Below are 14,855 nucleotides of genomic sequence, written 5' to 3' on the forward strand. Positions count from 1 at the left end.
GTATAGTAAAAAAAAAATATTATTGATGGAAATTATCGATATTGCTACTTCGCTTTCGAAAATTTAAACTTCACTCAACTCTAAATTCATCGCATACGCCCCATAAAACTGTTATCGAGTCGTATTAAAAAGCACAACTAAACTAAACGTAAAACCTTAAGTATGAAATATCTCAAGCCCTAACCTTAATATAGTCACTTTTTCACCATTACCATTCAAAACTTTAACCGTAACCCTAACCTTACTACAATACTTCAGTTCCCTAAACCCGGAAACACAGGAAAGAAAAAATATCTCCTAAACACCCCGGGCCCACACAACCGCCATTATTGCTCATTTGTTCATTTGTTCTGCTGTCATAGCCCGACCCTCACGGCCGACTCACGGGCCGGTTAAAATGGCCTCTCCTAACGGATGTCCATCAATCTCTGGAACTTTCTCATCCTCTGCGACTTAACCTTTAGCGCCCAGATGACCCGTGGTCTGGTCCGGAGGAAAGAACTGGCACCGATAGCATCGCATCAGAACTCTAACCACAAAAATAACAAGAAAAAAGTGACCACAAATACATTAGAACTGTTTACAGAAAAATGCGCTAAAGAAAAACTGCGCAAGAAAAAATTGCGCAAACATAAAAATGCGCACATACAAAATAATTATACTAATACAATTTAATTCTTTATATTTCTTGGAAAAGTATTTTATTATGCTACAATGTACATGCAGTCACTCTTTTTTAATGTCTAAAAATGCTCAATTTTAAGAAAACAAAAATGCCCTTGCACATTTTTTTTGCGCAGTTTTTTGTTGCACAGTTTATCCGTTTCGCATCTTTCCGGTTACCATTAGAACTACATTAAAAAAAAAAACTAACAGCATATATAATATTTTATGTGTTTATTTTATCTCACTATCCATCAACGCAATGCTATTTTTATATCTGAATTTGTTAGATTTTTTTTTTTTTAATAATGCGGGTGAATTTTCACGCAAACTAATAAAAAACGCGAATTAATTATTTTTTAAACAAGGCAGGGCAAGGGCGAGCATAAAACATGTCAATGGGCGTTGTTTTCAATGCAAATCTGGGAAGGTTGTCTCTCAAATCTGTTAGAGTTGTGGGCCGGTGGATTAGAACTTGTTAGACATGGTCTTGTGCGCATGACCGCATGTTCATGACGAATGGCTCTCATTTCCATTTTTTTTTTTTTGTCGTTTGTTGAGAACTTCACAGGGGTTTCCCCACTAGACGGGCCTTAAATATATTGGTCGTCTGGAGTTGATGATTCCAGGGTTACTTTCAGACACTTTTCTTCGTGGGGGGGGGGGGGGGGGGAGAGAGAGAGAGGCACTTGAAACTTCCGGGAGGGTACTTAAAATTTCCGGCGGGCGGGGAAGAGGGAAGGGTTGGAAATTGGTTTAAGTACATATTTTCTATATTTTTATTTCGTCTGTGTCCTCCCCCTCCCTCCCCCCCCCCCCCCTCCACCCCGGAGACCTACCTGAAACTGTTTTGAAGCTATAATGGATATATTTCATCTGCCCCCCTCCCCTCCCCGTGTACTCAGCCATATTGTAAAACCACCCAATTGTAATACAGAACTTGGAGACTTAGCTATTCCAAAATAGTCTCCGCTTGTACTTTCTTTCTTTATTTAACCAAACAAACACTGCTAGAAGAAGTAGAGTTCATGTGTTTCTATTTCCTCGGCATCTTAAACCTTTAAGCAATCAGTTCCATTTACAGCCGACTTTACTATTGTAAACATAACATCACACTATTCTGACGAAGACCATATACCGAAACATTTTTTTTATTAGATTCGACTAATTGATCTAACTACTTATTGTATCATTGTATGGTTACATCTTTATATTAACAAGATTTATATCTGTTTCAGCCTAACTGATCTAACTACTTATTGTATTCATTGTATAGTTACATCAATCTCTCCCTTTTGTTCCAGCCCTAACCAGGTCAACGACTTGAACCTCCCAGTCTCCCGCATCAAACGAGGGCGAAATGGAGCTCGCCGCGCTACAACTACACCACGTTCTTCTCCAGACGTACCACGAGTCTCAGGTGAGTAAAGGGTTATCTCCCTGTCATGTGACATTCATAGTTATCCCCCTTCAGTGTCACATGACAAAAATATGATGAATGGGCGAGACGGAATCTCGCGTGATGCGAAACAAAGTCGCGAGATTCTGGAAATTTTGGGGGTTATTATTGTTTTTAATCTAGAAAATTGTCTGAACAATTAAGATAAATCCCGTATTATATGAAACTTTTTTACCGGGGGGTTAAAAAGACAGAAAATATGTTTCTATCTGTATAAAGCTAACGCAACTCGACACTTAGTTTAAAGATAGTATTCTCTCCCCTTTTTTTCCTCTACGAGTTATCTCCCCCGTGAGACAAGCTAAAAAGGTATTTACATGTTTCTTGTAAAAAAAAGTGGTTCGAGGATTTATTTCCCCTGATTTACCAATACTGAATAGTTAAGTGGGGGTAAAGTGGCGTTACAAGGGTTGTTGGGAAAGAAGTAAGGGGGATCTTTTTGTACTTGGCTAATGTTGGTACGATCTGTTAATCAATATACAAGTATTGTTCACTTTCATAGCTCAGCATTAATATCATCATTTATTTTTCATAATTACTAAACTACGGGAGTCTAACCCTATCCAAAAACTAATCATAATACTTTCCGATTAAAAGGGATGTAATTTTCAAAAGTAGCTACAAAAATAGAAATCTGTTGTTTTTTTTTTAAATAAAAAAGACACTAGCATACAACCCCCCCCCCCCCCCCCAATTCATAACGGATTTTTTTTTCCATTTTCTCTCCTCTTTACAATATTCTTTCTTGCCGTTCTGCCCGTTGTAATTCTTTTTTTCCCATTTTTCCATTTCATGAGCTACCATTTTAAAGGGCATCTGCCGATGAAAAAAAAATGCATTAAAAATTAAACATTGCTTGACAGTTCACGGAATGTAAAGAAAAACAATTACCGGTTACAGAAACGAAAATTGTTTAGGCAAAATTGTGTGGGGATAAAATAATAGCGACGCACTTTCAGACATACACACACATATAGACACATACCCAAATACAAATACATACAGATATGTACGCATTCAGATAAACACAGCTCATTCTGACATACGCACATATCTAGCACATAAACACATACTGACAAAAACAGTACATACACATACACACACATACATACACATACCAACATTCTAATACATACTAATGTACACGCATTCAAACACAGACATATAAATTACATACACACATACAAACATACAGACATACACACAGACATACAAACACATCTACACACATGTGTACACATACATACACACACGAAAACCACACACTGTCCAGATTTTTTTCTAATTGCCAGCGATTTGTCTCCCTTAGGCCCCCGGTGCCGCCGAAGATGGCGCCAGCGATTCTTCAGGGGAGACAATCACCAGCGACAGTGGGCGTGGCGGAAGTGACGAGGATATCAGCAACTCGAACATGTTGTCCGGGAACTCCATGGGTAGGTCAAGACAACTTTGTTTTTTTTTATAATAGACTGGGTGTATTGGTCAAGACAACTTTGATTTTTTTTTATTATTAGACTGGGTGTATTGGTCAATACAACTTTGATTATTTTTTTTTATATTAGACTCGGTTTTGCTGGTCAAGACTTAATAAATTAGAAAGAAAAAAAAAATTAATTTTCCCGCACACCATTTGAAAGGCTTCCCCTAAGGCGTATTTCTTTGTGTTCGGTCTATTTGTTGAGCTCATCGATTTAACCAATCGACCTTAAAGTCGGTTCCTTTCAGGCATTTCAGTCATTCCCCGTGACGAAATTTTAAAAAAAATCGTTTTTATAGAAAAATATAAACCAATATCCGCCCCATCCAAAAACAATTATCTGAAAGAAACCCAACCCACATTGTAACCCTATAGTAAAATAGAATATACCAAAAGTATATCTCTTGATCACAATGATAAAGTCTCGTTAATATTAATGCAAATCCATAAAGTAATACACTGTAATTTTAATTTCCCTGTTGTTGTACCAGGCTACAATAGTTCTGTCGTATCGACTCTTTACAAAATCTTGTAGACACAGGTACATTCACTAACATTATTTTTAAAAAGTTCTGTCCTATCGACTCTTTGCAAAATCTTTTAACCACAGGTACAAAAAAAAAAAAAAAAAAACAACTAACCAACACCTTAAACCTAGGCCTAACACTAATCCAGTGACAGCTCGTCAAACAGTACCATTTGATACTTCATCATTGTGTTCAAGTTCAAGGCCGTTATTCTTAACCCCCCCCCCCCTTTCCACCCCCTTCCAAACATACACACAGACACCAAACACAATGTGTGTTCTCTAAATCCCGTGTGTTGTGACACATCAGACTTCGACCGCAACACAAGGACCCCCACTATCCACTACTAGACCTGCCCCAAAGCCTTGCTTCTTTTAAACCTGGTCCATATTCTCATTCCATCACCTCCCCCACTCACCCGCCTTCATCTTTTTTTCAAGACCTCAGAGCTGCAACAACTCTTTGAATAGAACTTGTTTGCTTCTAAAATTCCACGTTTGCCCGTCGACTTGCTAAGCCCGTCCACAACTCCGGCAAAAAAATTTTTTGTCTCGTTTGGGTTGGTTAAACATTGCTCATCTCCCCTTGTATTGTCCCCCCTTGTTTAGGCGTATGTACACTGGGGTTGACGCGGCGCGGTGCGAAAATTTAAGTCATGTTACTATAAATAAACACGGGGCCCCCGAGGTTAAAAAGGGGAGAGAAGAACCGACGTTTGTGGGGGTGATTATGGTTCTTGTTTTTGAAGTTGACAAAACGTGTTATGGGGGTTAAGATTAAGGACTTCGTGTGAAATTCTTTGAAAAAAGATGAAACAGGCTTTTTTTTTCATACGCCGCAAAATTTGATCAATTTTTTTTTAAAATAATTAATTTATACTACCGACATGGTTTTAATAAAGGCCGGATTAATCTTCGCGATGGATGAGAAATTATCTTAATTAATGAATGATGAAACAGCGAAGGGGTTTAACACGCTATCATTTTATGAAAAAGACCAGTATGGAGATGTTGGATTAACATTTGGCATTGTCACTTGACTGGTTAACTCTGCTTCACCTACCTCACGACAGGCAGTTTAGGAAGACAAAATTTAAAAAAAAAATTATTCAAATGATTACAGTATGGTAGTGAATATTGCAAATCCTCTATTATAAAAATATTTTAAATACCTGGAAATTGCTTTTTGTCAACTTTAGAATTATTATTAGTTTTTTAGTGAATTTTGCATTTGCTATAGGCCTATTTTTCTTCGCCTTTAAAAAAACACAACTCCAAGTGGATCATATATTATTTAGAAAATACCTCCACGCATTTCTTTCATTTTGCTATTTTTTTTTCCATTTCTTTCTCAATCCAATAATGGTCTTGTAATTTTTTTTTATAATTTCTCCGCGAGGTTTCCGTGATATGCCATGGCCTGGTAATACTTATTACCTAATTTCCTCAACGTAATGCACATCTATAAAGTAATACACTATAATTTTAGTTAATTTCCCTGTTGTTGTAAAAGGCTACAATAGTTCTGTCGTATCGACTCTTTACAAAATGTCGTAGACACAGGTACACTCACTATTTAACAATTTACGAACATTATTTTTTTTTTAAAAGTATTACTTGTTTTTAACCCGACCCTAACACAAGCTTAAACCAAACCCTTAAACATCAGTACTAACAGACGTACAGATGTCGTCCGGTGCTTAAAAAAATTACCCAGAATTCTCCTCCAAGCAATATCTACCGTGTGAGGTAGACACACACAAAAAAAGTAATTTGCAATCATTCATTTTTCCATCTGAAACTGTAACCAGGATCTTTAGCCTTTGTGAAAGGCGAGCCGGTGCTGGGGGTGGTGGGGTCTCTATTGTTACGTTTTCCCGGGAGCAAATAATTTGTCTAGTTTGTGTAATGGGGTGGGGGAAGGAGGTAAGAAGTGGGGGGGGGGGGGGGGGGTGCTGTATCTATTGTGGGAGCAAATCATTTCCCTAGTTTGTGAAATGGGGGGGAGGGGAGGGGTGGGGGTAATGCTGTATCTATTGTGGGAGCAAATCATTTGCCTAGTTTGATGGGGATGGGGGAGGTAGGGGTGGAGTGGGGTAAAAGAAGAACCTTCTAGTAAGACGTTGATGCTGTAATTATGTTGTCTACAAGCGAGATTATCATCTGACGGATGAGATCAAGGGGGGGGGGGTGGTACTTCTCGTATGTATTCAATCCTGGTTGGTTATGGCGTTGGAATAATTGGAAGAGGTGTGAAGTTGGGGGTTCGTTGAAAAAGAAAAAAGAATATCTTCCGATGGTCCCGTAACCTGGGTAGAAGAAATGTATTTATGTTTTTAGTTCAAACACTTTGATTACTACTTTATTTTATAAAATTAACAACGCCTTTTGTTTTCTGTCGCAGACGATTCCAGAGCCGGCCATAACGGAAGCTTCCAGTCCAACGTGAGCACCTTCTGCCAGAACGCCAACCTCAAGTCCAGTGTCAAAGACCCGGTCCGGTCGAGCGCCAGAAAACACGTGACTTTCAAGGACATGGAGCGGTTCCGCAACAGCATCCGGTCACAGAACGGGGGCGCCGCCCTCTCGAACAACGACCTGGCCGTGAGCACGGGGGCCCAGCCTGTGCAGAAGGGGTCTGTTCAAGGGGTCAACTCCGGCGCAAGGGGTCACCAGAACCCGTTGAGCGAGATGAACATCCCCGTTGCTAGGGACAACAGCAATGTCCGTATTGATAACCATAACTTGGGTGGTTATCCCGGACACGCCGCGCTGAAACCTAGGGGCGTTGCCTCCCCGTCTTACTCTGACAACCAGGGGCGCGACTCCCCTAAACTGGTCACCTTTTCAACATCCGCACCTTTACAGCCTTATCAACACTTTTCTCACCCGCGCCTGCCTTCATACAGCGGTGAAGACTCCATCCCCAGCCCCATGCCTAAAGAATCCAACATCGAATGGAGGCAGCACCCGCAGCACGACCTCACCGGAAGTAAACTGAGCATCAACTCCGCCCCTGCTCAGCCGTACCTACACACGACCTCCTCCAGAGACCGGCTGCCGGCGCCGCATCACAACTTCCGGTCCCAGAGTCCCCAGGTGTTCCCGGCCCAGCCCTACAACGACACCATCACCAGAAACACCGACCAAAAACAGATTTTATCGAAATCAGCCTCCAAAGACAATAACTGGGGAACCTTCCAGAATTTGAAAAACCCTCACCGAGACGGTCTTCAGCTCCCCCATAGCAACTCATTCAACTCCAACATCAACGGGAACCTACTCCCTCCCCGGCTCACATCTCCACTTCCGGTTATCCCACCCCGGGAAGCCGTCCATCTGCCGGACAAATACTCCTCCCAGCCGTCCCTTCACGGCTCCGACGTCAGCAAATACCCCACTAACACCAGCAACAAAATGGCGTTCTTGACGGAGCGTTTCGCCATGCCGTCAAGAGACTGGACCAATGAGAGCATCGCCACGACGGAAGACGGCGACGACCAGCGATCAACGACCACTTCCGGTAGTTACTCCATAGACCACGAGGACGAGTACCTCGCCATGGAATTCAAACCTAAAGACATCGTTGTGTAAAAACTACTCACACTTAAAACATTCGTGTTCCAATCTTAGAAGTAATAATAATGGCATAAAAACTTGCAACGAGAATGAAATAGCTACGTATTCTTTAAAGGGACCAAAAGCACAAATTCATATTAGTCTTGGAAGACAACTTATAGCAGCAAGATATTATATTCATGCACAATTTTGGTATCCAAGAAAGCCCTTTGATTATTGTAGCCCTTTTCTCGAATTAATTTTATGTAATCTCCTGCCAAAATTGTACCAAAGCAACTATGTGCACGCGGTATACATTATTTATATAACAAAATAAAAACGAGAAGTCATTTTGTGAACTTTATTATAACACATACTTACATGACCAATGTTATGGGCTAAAAATATAAAGATACTAGGAGCATGACAAACGTGTTCTATTAATTAATATCCGATATTAACGAATATGGCAGCCGGGTTCTATAATAACTTGATCACTCAGACACAAACGCTGATTACTCCTCTAATAATAAACGTATACAGCAGCGTCACAAGGCGGGGGTGGAGGTGCGCTCCGCACCGGGTGACACCATAACAACGTTATTTTTGATGAAATTATGATGTATCACGAAATGATAAATGTGAGGTTTCAAAGGTAAAATAAATTCATACCCAAACAGTAATTAAAAATTGTCGGTGGGTGGGGGGGATGACACCCACAACAACCTGTGAAGACACTCACTCCAGTGACGCCACTGACCCCACTTGTGTCAAGTATGCAAGAAAAAAAAATTATTTCAAGTGCTATTAGATAATTTGACAACAAGGTGCTGTTTGTGTTTACAGTCAAATATTAATTGAAAATGTAACTGTGTGTACCATGTTAATTAATTACTCTGCATGTGATAGATGACGTCATGAATGTATCGATTTCAATGATGTACGTGTCAAAACAATTTTATGTAAATTTTGTACATAGACGCATGTGGTCTGCCTTGCGCACTGATTGGTGGAAAATATGTGTATCTGATCGGTGATTGGTTGGTGGACCGCGTCATTGGTTGTGATTGGTTGGGTAAAGACGCAACTGATTGGTTGATTAACTGTGTGGTTGGCAAAATCGAATGATTGATTTTTTTTATTAATCTGGTTAATTAACACGTTAGAGTGTATGATCTAATTAAATACTTAATACAATGTATTATGTGCGATTATGTATTATAATGGTTGAATAATGTTTGTTACGAAACGCATCTATTTTTAGTAACAATGTGTATGAAATAAGCAATAAAGTTCTGTAGAAATTTTCACGTTTTATTTTCGTTCATTCACACAACACTAATATAAGAAATAATTTTTTTTTTTCGATTACATTATTAATACTTTATTTTTATTAACTTAGAACAATTTGTTTTTGTAGATATAATTTAAATCTTGTCAACCACTATGTTCGATGTTACTGGTAAGAGAAACTCTGGCTATGTTGTCTATACAAGGTCTGGAGTTCAGAACCAGGTCGGAATCAGGTTATTAAATCATTTTAAATCATGTTATTTTATCCTTCTACCCTGCACTGGGGACAGAAGGAAAAGTTCTCCTTTCAAACCTGATGGTCTATGGGTCAAGAGAAGTAGAGTTCACTTGTTTCTTTGACCTCGGCATATGAAGGGCGAGTGTGGTCAGTACTATGCTCACATCTGAGTTGGGTGGACTCAGGGACGGTCTACAGTCTTGAACCCTGGATTCGAACTCGAGGCTTTACGGGTTAGCGGTATAGCTGGAGACATATCAGCTGCTAAAAGCCTGCATCCACCCAACTCAAAACGCTACCACCCAAGTTTAATCGTTGCCTGAATCCATCCAATTTTAAATCGCTACATAAATCGGCCTAGCTCTAATCGCTACTTAATTCCACCCAACTTTAATCGCTACCATAATCCACCAAACTTTAATCACTAACTGAATCCACCCAACTAAAATTGTCACCATAATCCACCCAATTTTAATCGCTACTTAATTCCACCAAGCTCTGATCGCTACCATAATCCACCCAACTATAATCGCCACCTAAATCCACCCAACTAAAATTGCTACCATAATCCACCCAACTCTAATTACTACCTGAACCCCCCTCTCCAATGTCAAAAAAACCACCCAAGATGAATTTCAATGAAGACTATCAAAACACCCCCGGCCCGCTTCCAAACCCCTTCTCCCCCCCCCCCCACCCTCCCGTTAGCTCTACAATAATGCCTTTCAGTACATTCAACTTATCAACAGTACTACTTGACTTAAAACGATTCCAAAACAGTCCAATAGCTTTACAAAAACCAACAGTCTATAAATAACATCCGTTTGAAAGTAAATATTTTAAGAGTGCCAGATACCAAAGTCATGTTCTTGACTTGTTCCATTAATTAGCGTAAGTCAGCAGATAACCACGTGACCTAATCTGAATGTAATCACGTGATAATGTAATCACTCGGCCGTCGCTTGGCACGACAAATTAATGAGGTTTTTTTTTCGTGCATTAACCCTTCTTTGTTTGAAACAAAAATAAACACACAAAAAACAGGTGTAGACATAAGTTGGTGGTTTCGTTTCTTGAACATCGGCAGGGGCCATACAGTATACTTGTGTATCTTGTTTTGTTTTTTAACATATCGTAAAGCTGGTTTTAGGGTTAGGATTAGGGTCAGGGCTATGGTTATATAGTTAGGATCATAACAACGGTCATGACGGTGGGGATATAACTATGGCCATTAGGGGTCAAGGGTATGGTCAGGATAGTTGGGCGAGTTATGGTTAGGGGTAGTGGTCAGGTCTTAAGAAAAGATGTAAACTATGAGCAGTCGGGGTCAGGGATATGATGAAGTCTGTGGTAAGGACAGTTAGGGTTTGGACTATGATAAGGACAGGGAGGGTCAGTGGTAGGTACATTTAGGGTTCAATCTGTGGTCAAACGAGTTACGGTTAGAGGTAAGATCACGACTATTAAAATCAAGGCTGTGGTCAGGAGAGTTAAGGTTAGAACTATAATCAGGACAGGGAGGGTCAGTGGTAAGTACATTTAGGGTCCAATCTGTGGTCAGAGTTAGGGTTAGGGGTAAGATCCGGATTATCAGGTTCAAGGTTGTGGTCAGGAGAGTTAGGGTCAAGGTTATGGTCAGACAGTTAGGGTTAGGTTTTTTTTTCAGGACAGTTATACCATCCAATCGTCATGACTTAAGAAGTGATTAAAACTATAGTCCTGGATAAGGTTAGGGTTGGGGCTAGGCCTTCCACCGTATCACACTAGCTCCTTGTGTTTGAAATAAAATTACTTATGTCGGAATGGTAGTGGCTGGCGGGGGGGGGGGTGTATTCCACCTTGCAGACGTAACCTATATCTTATAAATGTGAACATTTTTTTTTAAATCGCCATTTGGGCAGGCGCCCACTAAGGTGGTGGGGCTGGGAACGGTGGAGGGGGAGGGAGATAACTCCGAATCAGCGATGGAGATAAGAAACAAGGAATCTAGTGTTTTCAAATGGCCAAGGTTTCTTTCAAAATTAGCCCCGCTTATCTTCGAAGAGAAAAAAAAATGGGAATTGGGAGGTTGGGTGTATCGTTTAGAAGAATCGTGTCGGATAAACAATTAACGAGACGCGATAGGGGAAATCCCTGAGTCACATATGTCATGGGTTCGAGTCCAGTCTACGCCCAGACATTAAGGATTTGTTTTTTTTTTTCAACGAAATAGTGACACTGAAATGTAGACAGGAGAGAGAATTCGTTATCACGAGTTTTTTTTTTTTTTTTTTTTTTTTTTTTTTTTTTTGTATTTTTTTTTTTTGATACTTACAAACACTTCCGGGTATTAGTTTGTTGTTTTTCGTTTCGTTTTGCAAGTACCTGGCTCTAACCCTAAACCTAATCCTTACCTCATCTTTGACCATAACCCTACTCCATTCTTTATCACCAACCATAGCTTTAATAATAAAGCAATACCAGCACACAAATTAAAAAAAAAATATCAGCATCCGTATTATTCATCGAATGGCGCATCAAGATTCGAGCTCACGATTGCCAAAAGTCTCGAGTTCGAATCCCCCGAAGACGAGGTTTTGATTCCTCGAGACAGCAACCCATCAATGAGAGGAAACAACAAACTCAAACAAACAGCTGCCTTGTAGTTTGTTCTTGGTTGGGCAAAAGTTATGGAAGCAAATCCAAAAAGAAAAGCCGGCTGAAGTCGGAGTCAACAAGTTTATGACGACAAGCAATTGTAACGTTGATTCGTAATACTTGTATTGTAAGGAATACCTTTAAATATTACAATTTAAAATAAAGAAGAAAAAATACTATTCGTTTTTTTTTCAGGTCGGCGATTTCATTGAATTCATATGTACCAGTAGCTTCCTCTGTAGGCCCTACTTAACGCCTCAGCACAATGTCTTTAAAAAATAAAAACCAACATCATCGATCATCATGATAATTAATTTGAGTTCCTCGTTGAACAAAATCTGACAAAAATCTCCAGTCTCCTGGGTCTCTTTCCAGTCTTTTAATTTTTTCCCAAAGTTTTTTTTCTCAGCCCCACCCAGCATCCGCAGTGTCATAGTCCCTGGGGTAGTCCACTGCGTCGTTTACCCCCGGGAGTCCACTCTAAAGCCAGCTTGACTCTGTTTTTTGTCATCCTTACTGTGATCGTAATCAATATATCGCCACCACACAACAATATTATCTTTCCGGAGATTCCCGTTACTATGACACTGACGTCACAGTACAATGGTATTTCGGGAATTCCCCACATATCACACCAAAAAAAAAACAACAACTAATCATCGGCTTCACGTATTGACTTTCAGCTCCCAAAGAACAAACGTATTAGGGGAGTTAAGCTGTTTTCACACACACGGGCAGGTCAGAGTGTGACGGATAATACCGTGCATGCAGTCAACAAACGCACCGAGGTGCACGGCGACGGGAATGGTCGTTGCGGGAAAACCCGATTTAGTCTTAACATTCTCTGAATTGTGTTAAAAGATAACAAGCTTAGCGTGTTTGGAGTACAAAAGTAAAGGTAAATATAAGATGCACTGTTGTTGACAAAGTTAAAATGTGTAAGAAAACAATTTTAAGCGTGTTAACAAATATTTCAAAAGACCTTTATAAATGGCATTACAACGATCGGTAATTTTTAGAAAAAAAAAATTGTATCAACCAAAAATGTTCATTGAATTTGTAAACTAGTTTTTTTCAAGTTCATTTTCTTTTTGAATAGGAGTTTTTTTTTTTTTTTGTATGCTGGGCATTTTAAATTTTATTCTTAATTATCTTGTCCGCGATTAAAACGTAGCTAAATAAGCTTTATTTTGTCAGTATCTCCAAGTAGCACACAAATTATTTTAAAAGTCTGCAGCTTTCTCTTCTATTAAAAAAAAATGAATGAAGCCACACGCCTGGGGCTGGGTTAAGAATTTTATGACGCCATTCTACTGTGTAGACTGGGATTTTGCTTCATGTTGCATATGGTAAGGTTTTTTTCTTTTAAATAAAAATAATAAAACGATTTTTTTTTAATTTGAATATAATTTTCTTTTAGCAGTCGAGTTGGATGAAGTTTTAAGACGGTTTTTTATACTTGGTATAATATTAGAACACAAAAGAAAGACATTCGACCGTTCGACATTCATTCAATACTAGACCAGTTTTTGCAAGGACAAGCTACCCAATTATTAATTTAAGAAATCGGGCGATATAGATAAGACAAATAAATAATAACCCTCCGCCCCCACCCCCCTCCAGCCCCCACAATAGTGGCTGCCACTGTGGCAGCTCGTTAGCGGATAATGCACAGCCCGATGTGGCCAGATTTTTGACAGAGTGGAAGCTAAGCAGCCAATTACGGCAGATGACCCGATGATTTAGTGGCCAGGATTCGGCGTACAGACTTGCCAAAATAGTCTACAGGTCAGACTCAGTGCAGAGGGGGGGGGGGGGGGGGGGGAGAAAGTAAATTAAAGGTTGGCTTTTATTGTCGGAAACAACTGAAAACATTAATTTTGATAATTTCGGTGATTTGTAAGTTTCGGAAGGGAACATTTTTGTGTCATTTCTAACAGTGTTTGTGTGCGGTTGAGGTTGCCTTGTGGGTATGTGTGTGTGTGTGGGGGGGGGGGGGGGGTGCTTAAAACATTGTGAGAATTGGAAACAGTAATGTGAGGGAGCACTAAAGAGAAAGTAATAAGACGAGGATGGGACGGCGTGCCCTAGCGGTAGAGCACTAGACTGCTAACCCGAAAGTCTCGAGTTCGAATCCCGGGTTCAAGTCAATAGCGCGTCCCTGAGTCCGCCCAACTCTGATGGGTAACTAACTCACGTTTGGGAAAGTAAAGGCGGCTGGACATAATGCTGACCACACTATCTCTTGACATTTCGAGGTCACAGACATAGGTGAACTTTATTCTATCCTTTGACCGTTAGATTCCAAAAGGAAACTTTACTTTAGTAAGACGTGGGAGAAATAAGGAGAGCGAAATGAGATGGCAGAGCAGTACGGAGAGAATAGTAAGAAGAGAGCAGTAGAGAGAGAGAGAGCAATAAGGAGATAATAGTAAGGAGAGAGCAGTAGGGAGAGAGCAATAAGGAGAGAGCAGTAGAGAGAGAGAGCAATAAGGAGAGAGCAGTAGGGAGAGAGCAATAAGGAGAGAGCAGTATGGAGAGAGAGAGCAATAAGGAGAGAGCAGTAAGGAGAGAGCAGTAGAGAGAGAGAGAGAGAGCAATAAGGAGAGAGCAGTAGAGAGAGAGAGAGCAATAAGGAGAAAGCAGTATGGAGAGAGAGAGAGCAATAAGGAAAGATCAGTAGGGAGAGAGAGAGAGCAATAAGGAGAGAATAGTAAGGAGAGAGCAGTAGGGAGAGAGAGAGAGCAATAAGGAGAGAATAGTAAGTGGAGAGCAGTAGGGAGAGAGAGAGCAATAAGGAGAGAATAGTAAGGAGAGAGCAGTAGGGAGAGAGAGAGAGCAATAAGGAGAGAATAGTAAGTGGAGAGCAGTAGGGAGAGAGAGAGCAATACGGAGAGAATAGTAAGGGGGGAGCAGTAGGGAGAGAGAGAGCAATACGGAGAGAATAGTAAGGGGGGAGCAGTAGGGAGAGAGAGAGAGCAATAAGGAGAGAATAGTAAGGAGA

General features: G+C 40.3%; 1 protein-coding gene across 1 annotated transcript; it reads left to right on the top strand.

Annotated features, from left to right (window-relative positions):
• Positions 1 to 1,984: 1,984 nt before the first annotated feature.
• Positions 1,985 to 8,145, top strand: LOC131928792 (uncharacterized). The gene is made up of 3 exons (XM_059284923.1): positions 1,985 to 2,083; positions 3,432 to 3,555; positions 6,530 to 8,145. Exons 1-3 carry the CDS (start codon positions 2,024 to 2,026, stop codon positions 7,717 to 7,719), a joined length of 1,374 nt encoding a protein of 457 aa, XP_059140906.1. The 5' UTR covers positions 1,985 to 2,023; the 3' UTR covers positions 7,720 to 8,145.
• Positions 8,146 to 14,855: the final 6,710 nt, after the last annotated feature.

Source organism: Physella acuta, unplaced genomic scaffold (assembly GCF_028476545.2).
Source record: "Physella acuta isolate Inbredline_101_S28 unplaced genomic scaffold, ASM2847654v3 ptg001549l, whole genome shotgun sequence".
Taxonomy (NCBI): Eukaryota; Metazoa; Mollusca; class Gastropoda; family Physidae; genus Physella; species Physella acuta.